Below are 27,832 nucleotides of genomic sequence, written 5' to 3' on the forward strand. Positions count from 1 at the left end.
AATGCAGCCCTGACCTCTTCCCCAAGGCATGCATGCCAAGACAAATACCTTTTTTTTTGGAGTTTGTTCCCCTGCTAGAAAAAAAACTTACCTGGAGATGCCTGAACAGACATTTGAATGCTGCACCCCTGAAGAGCAGAGAGCTTGCAGTGCTGATGCTGTGCAGGCAGAGGGCCCCTGAGCACACATCTCAGCATGCTCTGCAGGCTCCCTTAGGCTTCCTGGTGATAGATGTCGGCAGTGTAGAGGGCAGGCCTGACTGGCTGACCCACACTGCTCAGAATCAGCTTGTCTCCCTGCAGCACAATATGAGGATTGTGAAGGGGAAGTGTTCTGCTCTCTGCTTGGCTGGTTTAGTAGATTCTGGTGAGTGACACACTATCTCCCTGAGGTGTGGAAAAGCAAAGCACCCTGGGATGCTAGAGGACTATCTTGTGGCTTCTCTCAGAAGGTAAAGTTGTACAGAAGAAACTCTCCCAGAAGAACCTGTTCTAGGAGTGGTTTAACTTTGGTTGTTCCCAGATTACTTTTCTGAAGAATCCATTTTTGCTCTGAGAGAAAAATCCTAAATATTTGTACACTCTTGCTTTTTCCTAGAATAGCAGCAACTCTCCTATGAGAAATGGAATGTCTGTGAGTGGCTTAAAATGGATGCACCCTCACTTAACAGCTTGTCTCAAAATTCTCCTTCCTTTTCTCGCCCCATTTAATGCCTTCCTGTACTTTAATTTCCAGTACGAAAATGGCTCAACTAAAACTGATTGTACAGCTACTCCAATAAGAACAGCAATGGGTTGTTGTTCTTTTTCAATGGCATCACTTCTATTGTGTTCAGCCTACATTTTGATAGCATGGTCACATGCACCTTCTATATTTTACCACAGCCAGATGAACTAAGGTTAGTTCAGCATGACCAGATTCTGAAGTAGTCAAGGCATCAGGAAGCAAGAGGGATAACAGTAGGAAAAGGTGGGCATGTCTATACATGGAATTAATGTGTATGAATAAACTTTGCAGCAAACTGATCTGCAGTTAACAACTCCCAGGCACAGCATCTACATATGTACCTGAGCCAGAAGCAAACTGAGCCAGGGAGGAGCAGTTTAGGCCAGGGCTACTCCCTTCCTCCCTCCCCTCCCCGCCCCGCAGCAGCCAAGGGGAGCTCCAGGCCCCAGTCACAGCTGTCCAGGTGCCAGCCCTGGGCTGGCAGTGGGCGTGGGGGGGGGAGGGTCAGACCCAGGCTCTAGGTGGCTCTATCAGGTAGCAGAGGAGCTACCTTAGCCATGAGGCTCCTGCAGCTAGCAGTGTGGCCTCCTGCTGGCTGTGCTGACCAGGAGCAATTTATTCCTGGATTGGCATCTACACATGCATTGCTGAAACAGCTTTTCAGCAGAATAGTATTTGTATTTACAAATACCATTCTGCTGCAAAGTTAATTTACTCCAGCCAATAGTGGTGTACATGTAGACATTTGCTGCGCAGTTAATTAGTCTACTGCACAGTAAATGTCTTGTGTAGACATACCCAGTTATCACTTATTTTCTAGTGGTAAAGAGAAGTTTTAATTGGAAAAATATCAGTTTTATTTTGCATTTCTCAATACCACATACAACTTTCGCTAACTGGGAAGATCAAAACATTAACCTGGAGCTCAGGAATGACTTTCTGCCCAGCTATTCAGGAATGAAAGATCATGTAGAACAAACTTTTTCTTTGCTGCAGTAGCAGTGGGTGATTTGCAATGCTTCTGTCTTTTTTACTCTCCTTCCAAAACATGCACACTCAAGTCTACCATTTTACAACTCTTTACTGGAAATGGAGCTTCATTTAAAAAAAGGATGGCCATTAGTCACGGCAGGTCTCTTACGCCTTCAACTGTAGGAGGGGATTGTCAGCTGCAGAGGGGACTCTAATTAGTAAAAATTAGTAAAGCCATGCCGTCCACTCCCAGAAAAAAGTAAGCATACCAGCCTGATTTCTCATTTTCTACTGGGATCTGCTGCAGGAAGACTGGGAGACACGATTCCTACTTATCATTATCATTCTACCATATTTTCTATTTCACTCACTTTTCCTTCACCCTCTGCTCAGAGGAAGCAGAGGTAGGTTAAAACTTGAAAGCAATACTTAACACCTGTCTGCAAATTACTAGAAAGGAACCCAATTAAAATGGAGCAAACTTCATTACAGTTACCCAAAGAAAGGATTTTAGGCATGCCCCCAATTATTTATCTAGAAGCTATACAACCCTACTTGTGACTGAAGTTGGCCACAGATATTTTTACCAGCATGTCTTCTTAGTTTGGTTTAAACTTTTGTCCTTGATATCACTAAAGGAGCGGCACCAGTGGTCACTGGTAGTCTATTACAGGTCTCAGTTTTGCATTCTATAAACATGGAAATGAAAAAGTCTGGCAATTCAGGATTTTCTATCCATTTCACTGTAGATAGAGCTTTCACTACAAATAAGTTTACTATAAGTAGGTTCCACTGTACAATAATAAAATGAAACAGAAATGCTGAACTTTCCAGGACAAGGAGGAAAGCTACAAAAACTGCAACAAAAATTAGTAAAGCCAAATTACAACAAACTTTGCTGTGGAATAGATGTCTTTGTCAAAGTTTGAACAACATATATCTCTCTTTTATCAGAGGGTGATGAAAGCTAACAATCCATTATCAGAGACCTGAAAGATGACCTCCAGCAAAATCAGAGGCAAGAAGATTTTCTCATTATATATTTTTTTAAATTTATAAATATATATGCAGAATGCTCCCTGAAAGCATATTTGTTAAAGACAGACAAAGTGGTGGCAGGAAAAAGAAGGGCAAGTTCCTCCTAATTCAGTTATTTTTTATACTTTCTAAAACAACAAAGACAACAAGCCTATTTTTCTCCTTCATGGATGAACTTTAAGGAAATATACAAACAAAATTGGGAGAATATAACTGGGGGAGCAAATTTATTTTCTATCAACAGATACTCTGCCCAAACAGCAGATTTTAAGACCTTTGCTATGTCCCTCCCCCTCTTTAATCCCTGAAAAAGCTACTTACAGCAAGAACAATTTCTCGGATATTCTTCACATAAAGCATCACGTAGTCTTTGACAAAAACATTCTTCTCAGCATAAGGGATAGAGAACCAGTTGTCTGCAATTGCTGCTTCATTTTCATTGTTTCCACTCCATAAAATAATGGATGGATGAGATTTTAATCTCTTTACCTGAAATAAAAATCACAACTTCAACCTTCTAATGAAGTTAGGCATCTTTTACGTGCTGCCTTTTAATACTTATAAAGAAGCTAAAAAGAATTTAAAACACACACTTGCGGATATCTCTGCTGTGTTAAGTGATCTGAATAATGAAAACTATGATAAGTTCTAAAAGGATACAGCAGTATGACAGCTACACATATAAGGACCCAATCCTGCATACAGGCTTGTGAGCAATTTTACTCCATGACTAGCTATATTTACATTAACAATACGTATTTGTGGCAGGCTTTAAAAGATGTGAATAATTGATATTTTCATTTTAAAATGTTTCATGTGGTAGAAGACAGGAATTTTGTTAAACTTTTAAAAAAACAAGCTTTGCCAACCACTCCCCCAAGAAATAAGCAAGCAAACAGACAAACAACAAAATGATGTTCAGCCTAGCAGAAAATGCAATCTTACCTTCTCTCAAAATAAGTGCAAGTGTGGTGGGAAAAAAGGAGAAGGAACCCCAGGTTATCCCAAGAACAATCTCCAACATTCCAGTGTCTACCACCCTCTACTTTGCTTCTCTACAGGTCTCACTTCTTCGGGAAAAGAAGTACTGGCACATCTACAGGCTCAAGAAACAAGCTAACTAACTCTACCAGTCATTAGCAAGCTGGGGTTTGAGTATACTGAAATATGATAAATGACTCCATGATCCTATTCAACAACATACCTGATGAGTAACTTCAGCTCTCACTGATTCTAAGTAGTTCTGGTCAGTTGGGTAAAGAGCACATGCGAACATAAAATCCTGCCAAATCTACAGGGAAAGAAAAAGGCAATACAAAAAGAAAAAAAAATCTCAGCAAATATTTTTATACACTTGAACAATATATAAAATTTTCAGATTGCCTAGATGTTTTGAATATCATCAAAACAAATGCATTCCACAGTAGGCTCAACTCACTCATTTCTCCTCCCTACCCCTCCCCAGCTCCACAGGATAGATTTTCTTTAAATTTAGAGTTTTAAGCCATTTCTTTATCATTATGAACCACATTCTTCCATCTTTACGCATGGTCAACAGACTCTTATTCATTCGAATCAGGCAGCAATGCTAATTTACATGGGAGGTACATGCTAATATAAAGTAAATGTTTCATAGTTCCATAGTTGGTAGGGGCTGGAAGCGACATTACAGATCATCATGTCCAACCCCACCTGCACTTGGGCAGGAAAGACTGCTGGAATCAGATGACCCCAGCAAGATGGGCATCAAGACACTTTTTGAAGATTGTCAGGGTGGGTGATTGTACCACCTCTGACAGTCAACTTGTAAAGAAGTTTTTCTTTATGTCTAGCCTTAAGCGATCCTCATTCAGCATGTGCCCATTATTTCTTGTCCTCCACTGGAGGGGCTTGGTGAACAGATGTTCCCCCAGGCCCTGATTTATGTCTGTGATATACTTATAGGCTGCCAGCAAGTCCCTTCTGAGTCTGCTCTTCTCCAAGCTGAACAGTCCCGTATCTTTCAGCCTTTCCTCGTATGACCTGCTCTCTAGGCCTCTAATCATGTGCATGGCCCTCCTTTGGACTCTCTTGAGCCTCTCCATATCCTTCCTGAAGTGCAGCACCCAGAACTGGAGGCAGAACTCCAGCTGTGGTCTCACCAAGGCCGAGTAGAGAGGGAGGATGATATTCTTAGCTTTGCTCGAGATGCCTCAGTAGATGCATGCCAGTATTTGATTAGCTCTGACCCAGACTTCAGTTACAAGGTTGTACGTAGTTCTACAGTTGAACATCCTCTGCTAAGAAAATCCTGAGATCCCTGACACTTACAGGGCAGGATGGCATCACAGAGACTAAGTTGGATAGTATCTGACAAAGCAGGCTGTCACCTATGAAAGTTCATGCCTCTCTGAACCAGTTAGTCTCCAAGGGTGCCTACAGACATGCAGAGACGTTGTTCTAATGTACTGTAATTACAGCGTATCAGAACAGACTTGTTCAATCAAGTCTGCTAGAGCATGCTAATTAGTTCATTCCAGCAGCCTCCGCGTCTCATGTATTCAGCATCCCCATACTTCAAAATGGTGGCAGGAGTGCTTTAACTAACGCTCGTTAAAGCACCTCCATCATCATTTTGAAGCAAAAATTGGCTACCAATTGGTCCTTCAGGCAGCAGCTAGCTAGTTAGGTACATCTCCCAATTCCCCACCTGTCAGTCTCCAGTTAGAGAGCATCTTTAAATCATAACTTTAATCTTCACATAAAGGGGACAACAAAGGTAAGAAAAGCATATTTTTCATCTAGTCTGTTAGTTGCACAATCTAACAACCCCAAAAAAGCCATTTCATTAATATTCTAAAAATAAGAAATTTAAAAAATGAAATAACTGCAATGAGACAAGGAAAATTTCCTTGTCGATCTTGGTTTTGCAGCATCTGACAAAGTAGGTTATTGTCTACAAAATCTCATGTTCATCTGAACCAATTAGTCTCTAAGATGCCAGTCACCCTTACCATATGCCTCTCTCAAAATCATAGACTTCAAGTATCTTAACAGAACCTCTTTACAGGGTACAAAGAGAAAGCTCTGGTGAGAAATGGTGTTTCAGGAGCCTCAATGTGGGAAAAGCCCTGCTCCAATCATGGCAGCACACCTTTCTAGGCAAGAGGCCAAGAGGCCATCCAGGTAGTGCCTTTCCTGCAGTGAGATGCATTCCTTCAGTGCATCTCTCTGAAAGATCTGAAAAAAAATCTATTATGAATTGTGAAATCAAAAAAAAATTATGATAGAAACAAGCACAGTATTCAGTGCAGGATCAAGCCCTTAAAACTGATTAGGTTCCATTAGAGACAGCCTAGAGCTAAATACCCTTTATTAAAAACACTACATCAAAAATGTCTAACTCCGTACTCAGAATTTTAGGACCAGTGAGCCATAACTTCCCTTTTCCTTCAGTTTTTACTGAATTACATGACTTGACTTGGAATCACTTACAATTCTTTACAAGAAAGCAGGAAAAGCAAAGGAAGAATTGATCAGCATTAAAAGTTAATCTTACCTGGTTTTCATAGAAGACTCTCCCAAGATCAAATTTTCAAAAGAAAGGACTCAGTCTTTTAGGGTGTGAGGAAGGGGGTGCTTTTGGAGCTGCTCTAATTAAAGTGCCTGCAACATCACATGTATTCAGCATCCCACACTTTAAAATGGTGGTGGGGGCATTTGAACTAAAGCTCATGCAACAAGCTTTAGTTAAAGTGCCACTGCTGCCATTCTGAAGTGTGAGGATGCTGAACAGACATGACATGGAGTCTGATGGAACATGTTAATTAGGATGCTCTGGGAGACTAGATTAATCAAGTCTGCTCTGACACATGCTAATTAGCACATGTCAGACCAGACATCCAGCACGTGTATAGGTGCCCTTAGGCACAAATTTAGGCTGCTACATGAAGCACTGATGTTGTAATGAGCACAGGAAAGACAAAAAGTTGAAGAGCTTACATAAGGGCCAAGAACCAGCAAATGAAAGAACAGCAACTGCTCAGAAGCTTTGAAAACTTTTTACAGATGACATCAAGCTGGGTAGGGCAGTAGAACTGCTGGACTCTTGGGCTACGATTCAGAGTGACCTAAACAAAAAGGATGGATGAATGGACCACAAGAAATCTCAAGAAGTTCAATAAGGACAAGTGCAAAGTCCTGCACTTACGCTAGAACAATCCCAGGCACCTTTATAGGCTGAAAACTGACTGGCTAAGCAGCAGCTTTACAGAAGTCCTGGGGGTTACCATGGATAATAAACTGAACAGAGACAATAGATTGCCATTGTTGTGAAGAAGGCTAACAGCATACTGGGCTGCATCAGCAGGAGTGCTGCCAGCAAACTGACGGAAGTGATTATTCACCTCCATTTGGCACTGGTGAGACTATATCTGGAGTAGTGTGTCCAGTTTTGAGCCCCCCACTACAGAAAGGATGTGGACAAATTGAAGAGTTCAGTGGAGAGCAACAAAAATGGTTAGAGGGCTGGGGAACATGCTTCATGAGAGGTTGAGGGAACTGGGCTTATTTAGTCTACAGAAGACTGAGAGGGGATTTAATAACAGCCCTCAACTCCCTGAAGGGTGATGACAAGGAGGGTAGAGATAGACTGTTCTCAGTGGTGGCAGATAACAGAACAAGGAGCAACCATCTCAAGTTGCAGCAAGGGAAATTTAGGTTAGAGATTAGGGAAAATGTCCTTAATAGGACGCGGATGAAGCACTGGAACAGGTAACCCAGAAAGGTTGGGAAATCTCAATCCTCAGAAGTTTTTAAGACACAGCTAGACAAAGCCTTGGCAGGGATGGTCCTTCTTTGAGCAGAGGGTGGGATTAGAAGATGTCCTAAGGGCCCTTCCAACCCTCATTTTCTATTATTCTAAAACTGAGGGAAATCACTTAGATGACTCAAATAGATATGTGTGTCCAGCCTTTTCTTTTTGGTTGCATTTCCCATATGCATATACCAACATATAGCAGAAAGCCGTATCATATGATCTGTTAATTCACTGGTTCCCTTGTTAAAATTGCGATGTCATGTTTCTCCTACATTCTGCATTGAAGATGAAGCAGGACTTCAACATCATGCGCAACTCCAGCCTCATTCACTCAAGTCACTACTTCATTAAAGCAGTTTTAGAACTCAAAGTTACCCAGCTGACATCCTCAGAACATTTGTACAATGTTCTTGTTCCAGCTACTTTTACACTAATACCTCTCTCAGAAATGTCCCTTGGGACTGATATTTTCTATACCTGGTCTCAGGCCAAAGTTGAATTATTTTTGGAAAGTTTAACCTAAAAAGTTTTAGTTATTTTAACAGGATATTTTAAAAGAAGTAAAATCATTCTTCACACATCAGGGAAAGCATGACTACTTCCACCAGCACAAGGATTACTCAAACAGCTAGCAATATAAAATCCAGATAAAGCAGGGTATTAAATCCTCATCAGGGGACAGATTGTGAAGTCATTACTCTCACCACTGAGCACTTACTCAAGTATTCCCAGAGGTTTCAATCAGACTGCCTTCACATGAGTAAGTGCTTAGAGTGAGTAAAAAGTTTGACAATCTGGTTGCAAGGAAAAAATTCAAGTGGGGCTTGAGATTCAAAATTAACATTTTTAAAGATTTTAAATTATGTATTTCTATAACACGCTTTCCTGTGTGTGCTATGAGCCTCTGTTTACACCCACTTCAAAGGATTATAGTCTGCTCTGTCAGTTCTTCTATTTCACTCATTATTGCAGCATAAGAGCACCTCTCAGTAGCACATTCACTGACCTAACTATTATCCATCACACATGGTTCATTTGTTCTCTCCAGTAGGAGAATTATATACATAATGTAGCATTCTGGGGGGTGGAGGGGGTGATAGCAATGTGGAAGAGGGGAAGAAATCATTTTGTGCAAGTGCTCTAGTTCCCAATTAACTACTTTACCACAAGCTGTAATGACTCCTGCTTTCAACTCTGGAGGTCCCAGATTCAATCTCTGATGATAACCCAGGTGACAGTTGTGACATTTGCAATGATGCAGTAGAACAATGTATCATTCTAAATATTTAATTACTGCTTCATGTCTTTGGCACTACAAGTGCAATTTTATATTGTACATGGTCTATATTTTATATTTTTTCCCATCAAAGTTTCCTCTTCAATGACAGATATATGCATTAGGGAAATTTAAAGAACCATACCTAATAATTTAATAATGTTAAAGTGGAGAAATTGGAGCATACAGTCTCTCTCTCTCTCTCACACACACACACACACACACACACACACAGCTAAAATTTACATACAGTCTCTCACACACACACACACACACACACACACAGAAAGAAGCTAAAATTTACAAAAATAACTAGTACTTTGGAGTAGAATCATAAAATCATAGAGAAGTAGGGCTAGAAGGAGCCTCCAGAGGTCATCTAGTCCAAACCCCGGCCTGAAGAAAGATCATCCCTACCCAAACCGTCTCATACAAACCACGATCTAAACTCTATATAAGACTACCATTGACCCTGATACAACATTGAACTCTTAAGCACATTTTCTGCAAGCTAAACATGCCTACCTCATTCAGCCTCTCCTCATATGACTTGCCTTCCAAGCTCTTGAACATCTTTGCTGCCTGCCTCTGGATCCTCTCTAAATTCTCCATGTCCTTCTTAAAATGTAGAGCCCAGAACTGCACACAGTACTGCAGATGAAGCCTAACCAGTGTCAAGCAGAGAGGCACCATCACCGCCCATGTCTTACACCTAATGCTTCTATTGATGCAATCCAACACCACATTTGCCTTTTATGTAACTGCATCACACTGCAGACTTGTATCGAGTCCATGGTCTACCAAGACTCCAAAGTCCTTTTCTATAGTGCTGCCATTCAGCAAATAATCACCCATTTTATATATGTATTTTTAATTATTCTTCCCCAGGTGTAGCACTTTGCATTTGTCTGTACTGAACTTCATCCTGTTAACAGATTGGAAAGTTGGTCTAGAGCTAAGATCCTTCTGAATTGCACTCATCCTCTAGTGTATTTCATAGATTCATAGATGTAGGGTTGAAGGTGACATGAGCAGATCATCAAGTCCGACCCCCTGCACTGGGCAGGCATGAATACTGGGCTCATATGACTCCCACTAAGTTAAACTCATATGACCCCAGTCAGGTAGTTATCAAGCCTCCTTTTAAAGACCCCTAAGGTAGGAGCCAGCACCACTTCTCTTGGAAGCTGGTTCCAGATCCTGGCCGCCCTGACTAAAGTAGCTCGTCTCGATGTCTAGCCTGAACCTGCTCTCAATCAACTTGTGGCTGTTATTCCTTGTTACTCTAGGAGGCACTTGGGAGAATAGGTCTCACCCAATCCCCTCTGGTTCCCCTTGGTAAGTTTATAAATGGCCACAAGGTCCCCTCTCAGCCTTCTCTTGTGCAGGCTGAACAGGCCCCTTAGCCTCTCCTCATAGGGCCTGCTCTGCTGCCCCTTGATCATGCAAGTGGCCCTCCTCTGGACCCTCTCAATGCTGGCCTCATCCCTCCTGAAGTGCAATGCCCAGAACTGGACACAGTACTCCAGCTGTGGCCTGACCAGTGATGCACAGAGGGGGAGGATCACCTTCTTGGACCTGCTCATGATGAATCTGTGGATACATGACAAGGCATGGTTAGCCTTGCTGACCATGTCCTCACATTGGTGGCCCATGTTCATTTTAGAATTGATGACTCCAAGATCTCTTTCTGCCACTGTGCTTTCAAGAAGGGAGTTCCCCAGCCTATAGGTATGCTGCTGGTTCTTCCTGCCCAAGTGCAGTACTCTGTACTTGTCAGTATTGAATCCAATCCTATTCACAGTCGCACACCCCTGTAACCTGTCCAAGTGCAGTTGTATCCTGTCCCTCCCTTCTAGCATGGCCACCTTGCGTCAAATCTTGGTGTTGTCAGTGAATTTGAGCAGGGTGCTATTTACCCCCTCATCCAAGTCGCTGATAAAGAAATTGAAAAGTATGGAACCAGCTTGATATTTTATGTTTGGCTGCATTGTTCTTCCAGCACATGCTCAGAAAACTGAAGTCTTCCATTGGTACCATCCTTCGGCTGTTGGGTAGATTTGTCACCTGCTTGAAGAGTGCCTCATCCACCTCCTCTTCCTGATTAGGTGGTCTATAATAAATTGACACCATTATATTGGTGCCGCATCTTTCATCTTCACCCAAACGCATTCTGCTTTGTTGATTTTTTCTTCCTGAATCAAGGAATGCGTTTTTGACATGCAAGGCAACAGCATCACCCTTTCTCCCAACCCTGCCCTTCCCAAACAGAGTGTAATCCTTATAAAAGCTGTCCCGCCAGGTCTTGGTGATGCCAGTCAGGTCACAGTTCTTTTCAAAGGCGGCAGTTTCCAGCTCATCTTGTTTATTCCCCATACAAATGTGAGAAATATACATGCATTGAATGTAGTCTGCATTTTGACTCCTTGCTTTCCTTTTGTGCCACTTGTTGCTGTCCTGTTGTTCTCTGGTTCTTTCTCAGAGTTGAACTACTTCTTCAAGTCCTTTCTCCTCTGGATTGTGCACTCTGTTGCTGGAGAGTTTTGATTACTACCCCCTTGGAACTTAGTTAAAAGCCCTCCTTGCCAGGTTAACCAGATGATGCCCAAAGATGCTCTTTCATGTTCTTGTCAGATAGAGCCCATCACTTGATAGCGGTCCTCCATCCACTCATTGTTGAAGAAGCCAAAGCCTACACTTCAACATCACCGTCACAGCTAAGCGTTCACTTCCAGGATATGACAGTCTCTGCCTGCACCCTCTACCTTCCACAAGAAGAATCGATGACAACTCCAAGCTCCTTAATCCTCCTGCCAAGAGCCTCACATTCACCTCTGATCTGTTCGGTGCTATTCCTGGCAATATTGTTTGTGCCTGCATGGACAAGCAGGAAGAAGTAGTGGTTCTGAGGATGAATGAGCTCTGGAAGTCTCTCCGTGACATCATGAAGTCAGGCCCTAGGCAGGCAGCACACCTCCCAGGCCCCCAAATCTGGACAAATTGATGTCTCTTGTCCCCTGCAGAAGGATGTCATCTACCACCACCACTCTCATCTTCCTTCTTGGTGCAGCAGTCCTGGACCCCCTGTTCTTGGGGCCTTGCACTTCCTGTTCTCTAAGCTGCTGCCTCCTCTGCCTCATGCCTGCAGATATCATCTCTTCTGCCTTTTCCTCAACAGAGTAATTGAAAACAATTGCAGACTTCACTCTGCTATCCTTCAATTCTGGGGCCCCTCCTTCTTCAAGTAGTCACATGCTGCTATTTCTCCTGATTGCCCTTTGACCTTTCCTATACCAGCCTCATGTAATTCTTGTCCTAGTAATCTTCCTGGTCTTTGAGCTTCTCCTTCAGGACAGGCACCATCTTACACTTGGTGCAAATGAAGTGCCCCTGACCCTCTGGGAGGAACACAAACATGGCACATCCCATACAGGTCACACAGCTGACCCAGACTCCAGTTATGTCTCCTTTGCTCCCTGGACAACACTCATACTGTAGGGAGAAAAAAAGGGGAAGAGGGAAGGGAGGGGAGGGGGAAAAAAAAAAAAAAAGAGCCACACCACAAGAACCTACATGCCAAACAACAGCAACAGGACCCTTGCCCATGCATGTGCATATGTACATACCTCCCCCACCCACAATCTCCTGTTCCCTGGCTCACTCCTCAAGTGAACTCCTTAAGTAACATCCCTCTCTGTTTGCTATCCTGTTTGCTGCCCCAACTGTTCATTAGGGGCTGCCTAGTCTAGCTCCACCCCTCAGTTACCTAAACCAGCCCTACCCAGATAAAGCCCTGTCACTCATTCTCTCCAGAAGGGGAAGAAAAAAAAAAGAACAAAATGAGAGAGAGGAGAGAAAAAAAGAGCCTACAACATGGGGGGGGTGGGGGAAATCACACACACACACACACACACACCCATGCACCAAGCACTAGGCAAATATTCTAGCATCTTCAACTATCCTAAGTCACTAGCAGAGAAAAGCCTCTTCAAGGCAGTCCCACACCTAAACTGCTTATCCCAGAGCAATAGTCCTCTGCTTACTGCTCAGTGCTCAACTTGAGATGCATTAAAGGACCCCTGTTTCCAGAAAGTGCCGAGCACTTGACCACCTGAAAACCATGCCCTTAAAACTTTCCAAAAGCATTAATTCTTTTTAAAAATGTAGCCCAGATGCACAAGGGTAACTGCTACCTTACTATGTTTTCGACTGGCATTTTCCTTCTCATTTCGGAATAGTCGTGGTGTTAATTTTCTTACCATTATTCCCAGTTCATCACAGATATCATAGAACTCATCTTGCTCATACACTCCTCCTCCCCACACCCGAAGTGCATTCATGTGAGCATCAACTGTGGACTGCAGGAGGCTCCTCAATCTGTCAGATAAAAACAGAACAGAATGGTAAGAGCTTTATGAAATTACACCACCGAGCTTCAGTCTGGAGAAAAGTGCCCAGCTTGTAACTTTCTTCTAAAAGACAGCTAGACCCATACTCTTCATTATATCCAGTTTGATGATTATCACAGGCAGACAGGCTAAGACTTGGAACTGACAAAAACAGACTCTTTAGGCATCCCAGAAATCTGTATAGATTTGCACTGAATTGCCAAATATGAATTTCTGAAACTAAAAGTGTTCACTCCTGCTGACATGTACTAGATGATCTAAGGAAAATCCCCATGACGGTAAGCACTATGCAGCAGCTCTCTCTGAAGGATCAGTCTTTAAAATAAGCAGACAAGTTCCCAGATTATGCTCCATTTATCAACTACATTCCTACAAACTGTTAACGCCTTTGCTCAGCAGCATAAGAATGCAGCCAAGTGCCCAGGTGCAGCGTTGACTCCCTGCTGCTGCTGCCACCACAATTGTACAACTGTGGCAAAAGCCACTTTTCTCACACCCCTGCTCCCACTAGCATCTGAGGTGGTTCCCCACCCTAGTTACGTCAGTGCCTTTTCCCTTTAAATATTATCCTGCTTTGTACACCTAATATCTGAAACTCTTTCCAACCACTTTAAGAGCTCTTAGGAACCTTGTTGTTCTCTCCCAATGTTCTGCAAAGCATGATTACAAAAGTGAAAGCAGAAAGAAAGCCAATAATGGCTTTTAAAGACTTATTTTAAAGCTGGACCCAATTCTTCCAGGCTTAGTCACTCTGAAGCCATGGATATGCAGTGCTACAAATGCCCTTCAAAAGGTTAGGGGGACAGACTGCAGGCCCCTTGTAGCACTACAGAAATGTTGCTGGTTGAAACAGGAACTTCTCTGTGGCACTGTCTTTTCTAATGCCACATGCAACGTGTGTCCAATGCATCACAGCACTACTGGAAGTCTCTTGCTCTCCCCAGCATGCCACAGCACTCCACTTTTTCCCCCACTCTGAACACTGCTCCAAGGGGGAGGGAGGAAAAGCAGGGTGAACAGTCACTAAGTACAGTCTCATGGGAGCACATCCTGTCCACTCTCCTGCAGACCTGGGTGGTCAGTGAGTGCAGGACTGAGACTAGGCCATTCTGGTCCCACAGCCACTGACAGCCTGGTCCCAGCTGGGCTGCACCTGTCAGTAAGCACAGGTCAGGGGCCAGGAACAGGGTTGTCAGTGAGCCCAGTCCCGGCCCTGTGCTCCCTGACAGCCCAATCCTGGCTGGGTTCAAACCCTGCTTGTCATGCCCCAAATGGCATGGCAGGCTGTCAGAAAATGAGCTCCCTTGCCCTGGTAGGGGAAGGAGCAGAGCCCACAGAGGCCAAGCAACCTATTATCCCTATACTAGAAAACATGCTCCGGAATGATTTTGCAGCACCTCTGCAGCACTTTTGTAGCACTTCAGCAGGGAGGGCAGGGCGAGGAGAAAGTTTGCATGACTATCTGTGCCTCCTAGCATTGTTGTAGCACTTCAAAGCAGTACAAGTACAAGCATAGCCATTGTTGAGTTGAGTTGACATCTGACCAGTGTAGGCAACATGACTAAAGGTAGAAGAACCAGTCCCTTGGAGGCTTCATCACCAAGACTACTAGAAATGTCTTCTTCACCTTTTAGTCTGGTTCTGCACCCCTTTTCTCACAATGAAGAGTGCTTTGCTTATTCAGTTGCCCCATTACTGATTTCAGTGAGACCAGACCATTCAAAAAAATCAATGCTACTCAAACTAAATAAGGAGGGGCAGTGTAGAAGGGTGGGATGTCCCTTTCAGGAAGAACAGTCAACCCTGTAGAGAAAGCTCAGCTGTAGGGCAGTTGGCTAACAGTGTCCCACTGGGACAGGGGTGGGCAAAATACGTCCCATGAGCCACATCCAACTCTTCGGGCCATTCTGCCTGGCCTGCGGGGCCCCTAAAAAATTTAGAAAATATTTGTCTGCTCCTGGCTGCCTGTCAAAGATGACAGGAGACAGGGGCAGCAGGACCCAGGGAGAGCCTCAGCAGGATGCAGCAGCCCAGCCCCAGCCATTTCCCTGCCTTCCTGCCCTGCTCCGGCATCACATGCATCCCGGCTCCATCGCCGGACCAGGGAGCATAGTACCTCGCCAGTACCCCATGGAGTGTGTGTATGGAGAGGGAGTGCGTGTTTGTAGGGTGAACCCCATATGGACACACCACCATACACATGCACTCACAACCCCCTTGCACTGCCATACACACAGACCCCCACACCTACATCCCCTCACATACCCCAGCCACCCTCTCCCCACAGGCAGCCCCCCACAAACTCCATAACCCCCACACCTCATATATCCACACATACCCCCACATGCTCCCTCACCCAACAGCCCCACACCTATCCACCCCCTCAGAGACACCCACATATCTACACCCCCACAGCACCCCTCAAACCTATACCCACCTTCCACAATATACAAGAGTAAGACTTCATTTTAAACTATTATATACAATCACCTCTATGTACACTACACAAACACATGTAAACCAGGATAAAACTATTTTTTGAAATCGAATTTTAGATGTTTGCTTTTTAGAATAGAATTTGGTATTTTTCTGGTTCTGAGATGGCAACCCCTTGCTGAAAGGAGCATTTCCAGGGCAAGGGGAGGGACTTCTGGTGGCAAAGGTCAAGGGTTAGGGGCCAGGACTTCCAGTCACAAGATGGTGACCAGGAGGTACCTGTCAGGAAGCGGGTCTACACATGCAGCCCTCGACAGCTTGTCAAAACTTGGTAAGTGGTTCTCTGCCGAAAATAATTGCCCGCCCCTGTACTGGGAGCTTTAAAACTTCCAGAAGAAAGAACAAGGGGAAGGAGGGGAGGAAGCAAGTTGCAAAAAAGAAGCTCTTTTCTTAGTGTCCAGGAGGGGAGAGAGGATTTCATTTTGTTTGTTTGTTTACTGAACTTTGGTTTGGAGAACTGGCTGAGGAGCTCATAAGGGAGTGAATTTTCCTGCAGAAGCCAGCAGGCTAAATGATCTGCTTACAGGCACAATCTGGCCCTTCCTAAAATAATTTATATATATATATATAAAGAATATTTTTTATGAATATGACTCACATATCAGAGGTGACCCTGTCCTGGAAGGAATCCGCTGGAATCCAGTTGGATCCTTTGAAGAAAATGGGGAGTCCATTGATTCTGAAGTAAAAGCTCAAACCTGGTGACCCAGGTATAGGCTCTTCAACAAGTTCCACTGTTCGAAAATACACCTGGGGGATTAAAATTGGTGTATTTTTAAAACAGCCAAAATAAGGAAGATATAAAGAAAGAGATCTAAACACCTATCTTTGATCTTCAAATATTATTAGGAGGTCAATGCATTTATGAGCCATTTTTTTAAAAGAAGTAAAAAGGGGACTTGCTAAGGAAGCCATTGAGTGTGGTCTTATACCCACAGCATTAAGTTGCTTTCATTTTAAGAAGAGACTAAAACTAGAGAAATTCCCCAAACTTTCTAATTTACAAAGAGAAAGAGAATGAACAAATGAATATATGGAGAGCCCTATGAAAGTAGGGCTGGAAGGGTCTTCATGAGGTCATCTAGTTCAGCCCCCTGCTCAAGGCAGGATCATCCCAGATTAAACCAATCCAGCCTAATATCAGTTTAACCTGCTCTTGAAAACTTCCAAGGATGGAGGTTTCACAATTCTTCTACATAGACTGCTCCAATGCTTGACTACCTTCATTTTCAGGAAGGTCCTCCTAATCTCCAGCCTACATTTCCTTTGCTGCAGTTTAAGGCCATTTCTCCTAGCCTGCCCCTATGGCCACAGAGAAAAAGCCCATCTCCATCCCGTCTTCCCTATAATCACCCTTCAGGCATTTGAAGGCTGTTAATAAAATGCTCAGCCCAAATCTGACCACATCAAAATTTGAGCCTCATCTTTTCACTAAGATTAGTTGCCCCAGTAATGACACTTTCCCTGTGGAAATCATTCTGTGATGAGAATTAAGAAGAAAACAAAGAGAAGAGGAAGGAGAATGAAGACAATGCATGCATACTGTCAATAGTTGGAGAGGGACAGACTTCTCTGGACATCTTAGTTTATTTGTGTACTTGGCACAAGCACACCACAATGACTAGCTCCAATAATTAACCACTGAGTTAATTTAAGTTACTGGGGGTCAGACAATCATTCATCAAGCAGAAGCCCAAGTATCCATTATAGTTGCACATCCAATGTATCATCCAGATTATCTGTAGAAGGAAATCAGTTGATTACCGTACTGTAGATATAATAACTACAGAATGCAAGCTGTTTTCTTCTTTTGCTGGACATGGAAGAAGACTGAAAAGAGATGGGATCTTTTTGCCACTGTTTGTATCAGCGGTGTATTGAACAATACTCTACTTGCATCAACAAGTATGCAGTAAAGAATTTCACTACCATATAGAAGTGAACTGTTAAATACATCTGTAGGACTGTACGGAGAAGCAAGTCTATGTAAAAAATATACTGGAGTTGTCCCCAGTCCACTGCAGGAGCAGCTAGACTTGAAGACATTTTAAGCTGATGTTCAAATGCAGAATGTTACCAGCATGGACACCATCTCATTCAGGAAGACTGCACCTGATATTTCTTTCTTGTTTTCCTTTCTCAAATACAACTGATTTATATTTAAAATACCCATTTTGTTTTATGTGTACAAAACAGAAGTACCAATACATACATGCTTATTCCAACTGCTCAACATTCCAGATATACAGATTTATTAAATAAATTCAAATGAGATGATGGGAGGTAACCAAGGAATAGCAGCCAGCAAACCTAAAATGACAAGCCTGTATCAGAGTCACAGCTAGAATTTGGGGATTTCCTAACTTTTGAACTTTAGCTTAAATGAACAAACCACATCTTCTTCATGGCTATTTGCTGTAACATGTTCAAGACAGTAGGGTCTAGAATTGTACTGGACAATGCTAGGGATGAGTATGTATCCCAGAAATGTACCAGTAGGAGAAAGTTTAAGTAAGTGCAACCGATATACCCGACAACTGGAGTAAAGTGGAGTTCAGACTAGCTTTACATGTCAAACAAAGGCTGAAATCTGAAGGACCACTGATGACACTCACATATGCTTAAGCATTGCAATTCTTCATCTTAATCTTAGATACTGTTAGGGAAACTAACATTGTCTTGTTTAATTTCACTTTAGCAACTGAAAGGATTCATTTCGACCCCATGTAGAGACAATCCATACCATTAACTGTGTGAGCAGAGATCATAGATTACTCACCAAAGACTGACCTTCCTGGGTCACACCAATGACCAATAACATATGTGAAAGAAAAGAAACATGGAACAATTCTGAAAGTTACAGAATGGAGCAGAATCCTACAGGAAGGTTATGCCTAAAGCAACACAAAGCCAAGGTAGACGTGCACCGTATAGATTAACTAAATCAGAGATGCATTAAGATATTGTGAGCCACAGTGCATCTGATGGAATGAGCTGAGCGTGACATGATGTTTTGCGACAGGTGGGGGTGGGGCTTAACTCAGGGGCAGGCTTCAGGGTTGTGGGAGGGAAGGTCAGGGCTAGGGTGGATGTAGTGAGAGGAGGCAGGGCACTGGGCAGGGCTAGGCTGGGGGCATTGCAGGAAGGGGGCTGTTCCAGGCTGGGGGGCAGTGGCAGGGCCAGATTGAGGGAACTGGGGGGGTAGGTTGACAGGTAGTGGGAGGGGGCAGAGCCAGCCTGGCAGGGTGGAAACTTAATGGCTCTCTGATTCTACCTTGCTATCCAACTTCAGACCTTCTGACTTCAGGCTATCCCTCTGCTTGTATAAAGCTGCAAGAATTGGTTATAGTTGCATGGGCTTCAGGGCAATGCTAAACAAACCCCCACCACATCAAATTACAATACTTGCAATGCTCTTCATTCCCTGCCCTGTCCCTGGTCCCCAGGGAGGATCCAAAACACTCTGATAGTGAAACCCCACCTCATGAATCCTTGGTTCCAAGGATGGGTTGTATGAGTCTACAGGTACTCTCCCATCTCAAGGTCTGGATATATTGCTTTATCCTTACCCTACAAGGGGGAAAATTCAACACTGGCTGCCATTAATGTCAGCCATCTAAGGGGGAAGGAGGTGAACCTCCTTTACCCTATTTAATTTCCTTTTATCCTATATGCATTCTTATCAGCTGATTACAGTATGATGGCCTTAGGCTTGAAGACAGGGTAGGTCCGTACCTTTATAGACAGCAAAGGTATATATAGAGACAGAGAGAGCATAAGCTTTCGTGAATCCAAGTTTACTTCTTTGGATACTGTAAAATGACAGCATAAAGAACAGTATAAAGTGGAGTGAATACTTAGAACAGTATTTCCCAACTGGTGTGCTGCAGCAATTAGTTACAATGAGCTTATATGGATGGAAAATGCCTTAACAGTGTGCAACAGAAAATGTTTATTAATCTAAGTGTGCCATGGGCTGGAAAAGGTAGGGATACACTGGCTTAGAATACAACATGTGAGAAAGCATGGGGGGGGCATATAAGCAAAGAACCCATAGGACTAAAAGGGGTCACAAAAGCTAATCCAGGTAATGGGATAAGAATCCCTAGCCCCTGTTTAAACCATACTTAACACAGTCCTATTTGTGGCTGGTTTCTAGTTCTGCAACTTCCTGTTCAAACTAGTTTTTAAAATTTGTCTGCCTGAGAACAACAATCCTGAGGTCAGTGATGGAGTGTCCACCCACAAGCTTTTGTTTCTTTCTGAGGCCGATATCAGATCAGTGTTCATTCATTCTTGTACATAGGGATCACTCTGTCTGTCCAAGGTGACAGCATATACGACATTGGTAGAGCTGCAGGCAAATCAACTTTGGATGCTGTATTCCTTGCTATCTTGGTCCACTGATGATGTGGTCTGTCTTAATGTGCGGACACAGCAGGCATTTGGGTCCATTGCAAAGCCTGGTGCCTCAGTGAGGATAGGAGTTACTTAGTCTGTTGTTCGAGAAATGCCATTTAAGGTTGAGGGGCAGTCTATAAGCCAGGACACATTCATCTCCAATGGCTACCTTGAGATGGTCATCCCTTTCCAGGAGGGGTTAGAGGTCATAAATAATGCATTTGAGGTATTCAAGCTGGGGCTTAGGCTTAGTATAGAAGCATTCCTGGAATCTGTCATGTCCTACACGCAGACTTGTTCAATTTAAAATGCTTAACAAAAGTTTGTCTCGCTAAATGCAGCACCTCTCATAACCATCAATATTTATCAGAAAAAGAACCAACTAGCTAAAAATTCCCATCCTTTGTCAAACAAATAACGTCAACTACAGGAAACAAAACCTCTCAGTATCTGGTGATGTTCTTTCTTCATGGCATTTAAATTAAGTTGGAAACTAAAAGGTGGGAAGAGACCCAGAGTCAAAAAGTGACGGTGACAGAATGGCAGGATGCCCCTCTAAATGAGTGTATGGTGATACATAGAATATAAATGCCAAGATGGACTAGGGGCAAACAGGAAGGCACTGTGAAAGTAATGGGGGTGAGAAAAGACTATACAAGCTAAAAACCTCAAAGCACTAAAAAACTGACACAAAGTACAAACAAGAGCTCTGAAGATGATGTACAAATGAGTGCAGAGAGGAAAGGAAAGACAAAGAGAGTCCAGGAAACACAGGAGAAAGAACGAGTTTTCCACAGAAAGAAAAAGAGAATAAAAAAGGCAATAAATATGTTGTTTGATATAACCAGGAAAGGACTGCACATAATGCAAACAGCTAAAGTGTTCACACACTGAAAAAACAATTACAACCTATTCTAACCACCTGACCAGGGTTTTATGCTACATTCTTCTGAAAAATTCCAAATGGAACTATTTAAATTAACAAGAAAAAAAAATCCTCTTTTGGTCTTGGCTGTGTTGTAAGATATATCTGAAAGGGGATGGAAAGCAGCTAAAATCCCCTCCTATAAGAATGTCCTTGCTTTGGGCTACACTGTTCTAAGGGAAGGTGTAAAGCAAGGTAAGAATATGCAGGAAGCAACTGCAGGTGAAAGCAGTCCCTAAAACCCCTCCAATTTGCAAAAGGGACTGCACTAATGCTAACAATGGAGAGCTGGAAATTGGATGTTACATCTCTTAACGTGCATGTGTGTGTGTGCACACACATGCATATACTTTTCCCCCACTTCTCTACCCACCCTTATTTAGGTGGGGTGGGGTGCAATGAGAGAGAAAATCATTTCTAAATATTTAAATGAAATAAAGCTGTAAAAAGTAAAAGCTGCAGCAACAGATTCAAACCACGAACTTCAGAACAATCTCGCTCCTGAAACACTTTAAAAGTTTTTGCATCTCTGGGGAAACACCACCATTTTTCTGCCACTTCCCAGCAAAAAACCCTGTCTATTGATGTGAGAGCAAATCTTTACCTACACTGTAGAGAAGAGTTAAAAGGGGAAGAGGTTATACATGCAGCCTTTTCCCCTACCATGTAAAGCTAAAGAGAAGGATGCCAATCCAGAGCTCCAGCCTACTAAGGACAAAGCCAAGGCCTAACTAGCAAAGTTTATGCCCTGGGCCAGCATTCTGTAAACCTGGCGGGCACTCCTGCATCTCCCACTTCCATGACCACCAAGCACTGCTGATTCCCACTGCCATCAATGATAACCAGTAGGAAATTTGGCAGTGAGAAAAGCAGCAGCTGCAGTGTGGTAGGTGCAAGAGGTTCCCCACACCCACCTGGAGCCACCACTGTGGCGCTGACTCCCCAAAGGGCCTCCAATTCTGGTGCCCCCTCCATTATCAAGTCAGCACCCAGGGCTGGTGCCCCACTTGCCCACTCCCAGTTAAGCTATTGGGAAGAAAACGAGCTAATGTGCCAAGTGCACAGTGGACTAACAAAGGTGCCGTCTACTGGGTAATAAACATACCTCAACAGGTATTCTGCCATGTATTTTGTTTCTAAAAAGGAGCCTAAAAGGGTGCATCTAGACCACAGCCCAATGAGGCAACAAGCTCCACCCAACTCGCTCTCATTCCAGGGACATCAGCCCCAGAAATAAGGAGATAGGGGCATCCTAGTTTCCAAACCCTCTTGCCTGCTGCTTTTCTGCAACCCAGAAACATAGGTCTCAAGCTTAATGCCAGGACACCCCAAGGGCATACTCAGTGCCTCATTTCAAGGGTTGATGTGCATTCAGCAGGAGCAGATAGGCAGGCTCTGTCTAGTACTTTGCTGCTGAAAATGTAGACATGCCCCAAGTTTCTTCTGTTGCATAAAGTGCTCCAGAGGTCGCAAAGCTATGTAACTCTGAAGTCAGACAGAAAGTAGGGTAAGATGGCACCTTAGAGACTGACTGTTTCAGATAAGCATGAGCTTTTGTAAGCACTAACCTATTTTGTCAGATGCTATAAAAGGACTGGCAGAAAGAAAAGCTGTTTTTTATTTATAAATGCTCGCGTACACACACACACACACACACACGCACACACACACGCACACACACACACAGAGAGAGAGGAAAGGAATCAGGGAGAGAGAATGCCAACATCATATATACCCGCACTAATGTCACCTCAGCCACCACCTGCTTATAGGGCCACTTTGCTGTCTTCACTAGCCAAGTGGGCTAACCCCGACACAAAAGCACAAATGGACACTGATTCCACATCAGTTCCAGAAACACACAAAAGCTGGGGGCAGAACTTTTTAAACCTCCCTGAATGTTTCATTGCCGACTTCAGAGTAGCTATCCCTCAATTAAAAAAAAAAAATTAAAAACAACCTGGACATGAAATCGGAGACCAAGACAATTTGCAGATTTGATCATACTAATCAGCCTCAGGGGCCACAGTGTCTTACCCGTTATTTGGACTATCTGTTGACAAGGTAGGTTGTTGCCTATAAAAGCTACTGAGTCACTGAACCAGTCAGGGAACAGACGCATAGATTTGGAGCCATTTCAGAAGGGTAGCAGCTGTTAGGTTCTAACTGTGACATGCAGACAAGCCAAGAATCATAGCAATGCAGCAAAATCAACCAAACTTGAACCCTGGATGATCCAGTGTTGAAGTTGGCTTGGTTTGCTATATTTGTGTCATTCCCAGCTTGTCCACAGGTGAAACAGCTGCTGCCCCATGGAAATATTCCTATTTTGAAATGGCTCCAAATGTGTGCATCTATCCTCTTCATCTACCTTGCTGGTACTCGACCTTTTTGCCCAGCAGGCTGGACTGGCAGTGCCCAGTCTGATTTCAGGCCAAATTCAGCCAGTGCAGCTGATCCAGTGCCAGGGAGGCATGGCAGGCACCATCTGGCCATGTGGAGGTTGCGGGGGAGGGCAGCCCCAGTGCAGCCCCACAGAGAAAAGGAACTTGACTTGGTCCTTTGAAGAGCAAAAGGGGCATATCCAGGCCCCAGTCTGGCCCCATGGGGGAAAAGGGTGCAGGGCCCAACCCCAACAGGAGGAAAGGGGGTATGGCCTGCCCCTGGGAAGGGGGAAATGTTTGCATGGCCCACCCCCAACAGCAGGGAAAGGGAAATGGCTAGGCCCCAACTTGTTTCCACAAGGAGGGAAGGGGGCATGCCTGACCCTGATCCAGAAGCAGGAGGGGGAGGGGGTCACAGCCCATCCCCACAGGGGAAGGGTCCTAGCTTGGCTCCAACTGGCCATGCATGGAATGGGAGTTTGGGGATTTGGCAGGAGGGAGGGTGGCCATATTGACCGCCAAATTTCTAGACCCGTGGGGAGCCCCGCAAACCAGCTGTGATGGCTCCATGGGCCACAGGTTGAGCACCACTGGTCTAAGCCCAGTGACCATGAGTTCACCAGGAGAGACCTTGAAGCAACTGCTCTTCTGGAAATACTTTGCTGCCCTACTGCTGTGCAGTAAGGACAGGCTTTAGCTCTCAGTACAGTTATATGGATGTATCCCTACACTGCTGTTTTGTATTCCTGTCTTTCCCTTTGAACTGTACTGCAAATACTAATCACAAATTACCTTCATGGCTCCAGAAACAATCTTAGAACTCTGTAAACGCAGAGACTGCTCATAAGGGTAGGTACAACAAAGGGTAATCATTTCCATAGGACTTTTTACAGTGATAAACACTGCATTTCCAGAAGCACAGAATTCTAATTAGCTTAGCGACACAAGTCAGTACTACCTAGTAAATGCACAGATTTATTTAGTGGCATCCATATGCTTATACCGTATGGGTTCCAATCTAATTTTGTCTGAATTATTCAACAGGCTGAGGACTTGCGTGTGGCTTTTTTAATGCTAAATCTTCTAGTAAGTAAAGAAAAAGACTTTTTTATACAACAATTGTGTTGCAAACTCATTTACACTGGATGAAATAAGATATCCCAAAGCTGCTGAGGAGTTCAGATTTCAGATACTATATTGCTCTAACACACTGGTTGCAGTTTTCCAACACAGCTGGTACTCCCCAGCAACTGAACTTTGTGACTCACAGCACATTACAAAGAGGTTTTTTTTAAGAAGCGGACACAGAGCATACACAGGTTAACTGGAAGTTTCAGTTCTAAATAAATTTCACTTATTGAGAGTATATTTTATGTCATTTTTAAAATGATACAAAACCATTAAAGGGAAACTGCATGCCCATTATTGAATGTATTATGTTGTCACGCATAGAGGTGACATAACGAATCTCCAAGAGCTTAAACAAACAGACCTTTTAACTATGAAAATTTAAACAAATTATAAGCATCCTTCACACTTAAAATCTCCACTTCATCATAAATTGTCTTGAAGTCTGAATCCACATGCAGGTATTAGCATAGGTGAAAGTTGACAGCAAGTATGTAAATTATTTTGATAGCTTAAAAAAAACCCCAAAAAACAAAAAATACCACACACACAACTCCTGTTTCTAAGTAACAGTCTTGCATGCAAATTACAGTCTAGCAAATTGTTTTACAACACACCCTGAGAGCTGCTATTTTATGAGGTGAGCTTCCTGATATTAGCATAGTATAAACTCTATTAAATCAAGAGAACTTGGGTACCTTTGAAAGTCTCTCAATCTTGTATCCTGCGTCCATGATGAAAGTTGTTGTCATGTAGTATCCAGTTTGATTTCCATGACCATTAGGCCACCAAGTTTCCACTGAAGCGCTCTTAAGGAGGGGAAAAAAATTCCAAACACATTAGAAGATAAACTTGAAGCAATTTGCATGAAATTAGGTACAGCTCACAACTATGGATCGAAAAGTAGCTTTTACAGGTACAAGTGGCAGTGAGAGATTACAAGTAGGGCCCAACCAGGGTCACCACTTACCCCAGCACCTAGAGACCTAGATGTATGCAGGGTAACAATCCCCCAAGTCTGGAGGCACCAAAAGGCAAGTGGTCCCTCCCACCTTCCCAAGTTCTTCAGTCTATCTACTACTGTGTGTGTGCATGCACATGCATATACAGACAGTGCTCATTTATGGTTGAACCTTGCCACTGAAACATGAATAACAATAGTAATTCTCACTGAATGCCAATAGTACTTACACATCTAACAGGCACATATATCTTCGGAAAATCGTCCATATTTGGCAGTGAATATTTACTACCCATCACCTTTACAAGCGTCAGGCTAGCAGTAAGTTGGTTGCACTGACCAGGTTCAATTAAATCAAGTTTTTAAATTAAATGAAAGGCTCTATCTCCATCCCGGACTTCAGAACTTTGAATTTTCCCTTCATATTGTTATTTAAATCAGTCACTTGTGTTTACTAATTTAAACGTTTTGGAAAACAGGGAAAAGCGACCTCCTCTGCTATCTCCAAGTGATTTACTAATCTCCTCCTGCTTTCATAGTCAGACAGAATGAGATTTAGAGCATCCATTTCATCCAATTATATCTTCATTCCGGTAACCAACTACTGTGGGGTACGCAGTAGCCAATTCAGGACATAATGAGGAGTGAGCAAAAGTCATACAACAGTTACTAGGTCAGAGAACAGTACAACAATATAATTTGCTACAAGCCTTCCTATCAAAAGCAGTTACGGAGCCAAAAACATTTCTTCTCCTGTAATCTGGAATTATCTCGAGAATTTGTATGCAAGTACTAATCAAGAAACTCAAGGAATAAAAATTGCAGCATAGAAGTCATACAAATATGGAGTGGCTTTAGAAACCTATGCACAACTGGAGTTTTCTTACTGGCTATTAATGATCTCATGCCTACTCATCTATTAACTGATAAGAAAAACAAATTATAAGAGCAAGAAAACATGTTGTTCAGCAAAATTCAGGGAGCTTATATACCCCAGGTGGTTCCTAGAGTAGTTTCAGTCCTAGAACATCAGCTGAAATGAGCTCTTGACTAGAAAGATATTTCTGGCCTGGATTTATTGTTTAGCATACACCAGGCATATCTGTTACATAGAATACGGCCCCATGTATGCTCAAATGCATGAAAGCATATTGCAGGATATCTTGTAAAACCAGCTGCTGCAAATTCAATCAGCAAAGACCTTTGTAGAGGAAGAATAATAAAACTGTTGCCTTTGCACCAAGGGCAGTTTCCCCACAAAGTCATGGATAAATTTCTTCCCAAACAGAAAATAAATAACGGTTAATCATGTAAATTTTCACATGATAGTATGCAGGCTAATGCAGACATAAAACAGGTAAAGGCTAAGGCTTTGTCACAGGCTACCTGTATAATGCCAGAAATCTGTGGAATGTTGTCATGTCATAAAGTTGGGGCAGTTTTAAAGCAGCCACAGGTGAAGGCTTCATGTAGTTTCAGACCCACATGACTAGAGCGCCTGGCAAGTGGGGGCATGGAGACAACAGCCAAGTAGGAGGATGGGAGGGAGGCCTGTAGCTCAGAAGCTGCTTCTCCAGGGCTATCTAGTCTCACGGAAACTGAGGAAATGCAGCTCTGCATTGGGTGGGGGCCCTGGGCCTTAAGCCCCAGCAGCCCCACTCAGCACAGAGTGGCTGCAGCTTGGTGATACCAGGGAGTTCAGGAAAGCTGCTTGGTCTCTGGTCTTGCTGAGTTATGGCTGCTCCTCTCAGCACAGAGTCTGAGTCAGTGTCAGTGAGACCACAGTGATATCAGGAAATAGGTTCCTCCAGGACTCTCTGGTCTCGCTGAAACAGCTCTGCACTGAGAGCAGGGCCATCAGGCTTATGCCCTGGCAACTCTGCTCTCAGCACAGAGCTTGACACGGCCAGATTGCCCCAGGGAAGCAACTTGGTCTTGCAGAGGTGTGACAGCTCTGTGCTGAGAGCAGACCTGCCAGGACTTAAGCCCAGTGGCCCCTCTCTCAGCGTGGAGCCGCCACGCCAGTTTCAGCTGGAACCAGAAAGCCACAAGGAAGCTGCTTCCCCGGGGCACTCTGTTCTCACTGCAACTGACAGTGGTGAGCCTGCTCTCAGCGTGGAGCCGCAGCTTGGCTAGACCAGAGAGCCCAAGGGAAGCAAGCTTTCCTGGGTCTCTCTGGCCTCACTCAAGTTAAGCCTCCCTGTAGCAAGACCAGTGGCTGGGGTAGACCAGCAGTCTTCCCCAGCTCCATGGTCTCTCTGCAATTAAGCTGCTCAAAGAAGTTGCTCTCTGCAGCAATGGAGGGCTGAGGCAGAGAG

At 43.6% G+C, this 27,832-nt stretch overlaps 1 protein-coding gene across 2 annotated transcripts in view; it reads right to left on the reverse strand.

Moving 5' to 3' along the window:
• The window catches only part of MANBA (mannosidase beta), a 96,991-nt gene that overhangs the window by 22,634 nt on the left and 46,525 nt on the right, over positions 1–27,832 (reverse strand). For both annotated transcript variants that reach the window (XM_090031894.1, XM_090031895.1), the window contains exons 7-11: positions 25,252–25,362; positions 16,314–16,465; positions 13,070–13,187; positions 3,941–4,027; positions 3,058–3,225 (exon numbers count right to left, since the gene is read on the reverse strand). In XM_090031894.1, the coding sequence (XP_089888020.1) occupies positions 3,058–3,225; positions 3,941–4,027; positions 13,070–13,187; positions 16,314–16,465; positions 25,252–25,362 (636 nt within the window). The remainder of the gene's footprint in view (positions 1–3,057; positions 3,226–3,940; positions 4,028–13,069; positions 13,188–16,313; positions 16,466–25,251; positions 25,363–27,832) is intronic.

Source organism: Crocodylus siamensis, chromosome 2 (assembly GCF_052110815.1).
Source record: "Crocodylus siamensis isolate JL-2025a chromosome 2, ASM5211081v1, whole genome shotgun sequence".
NCBI classification, from domain to species: Eukaryota; Metazoa; Chordata; order Crocodylia; family Crocodylidae; genus Crocodylus; species Crocodylus siamensis.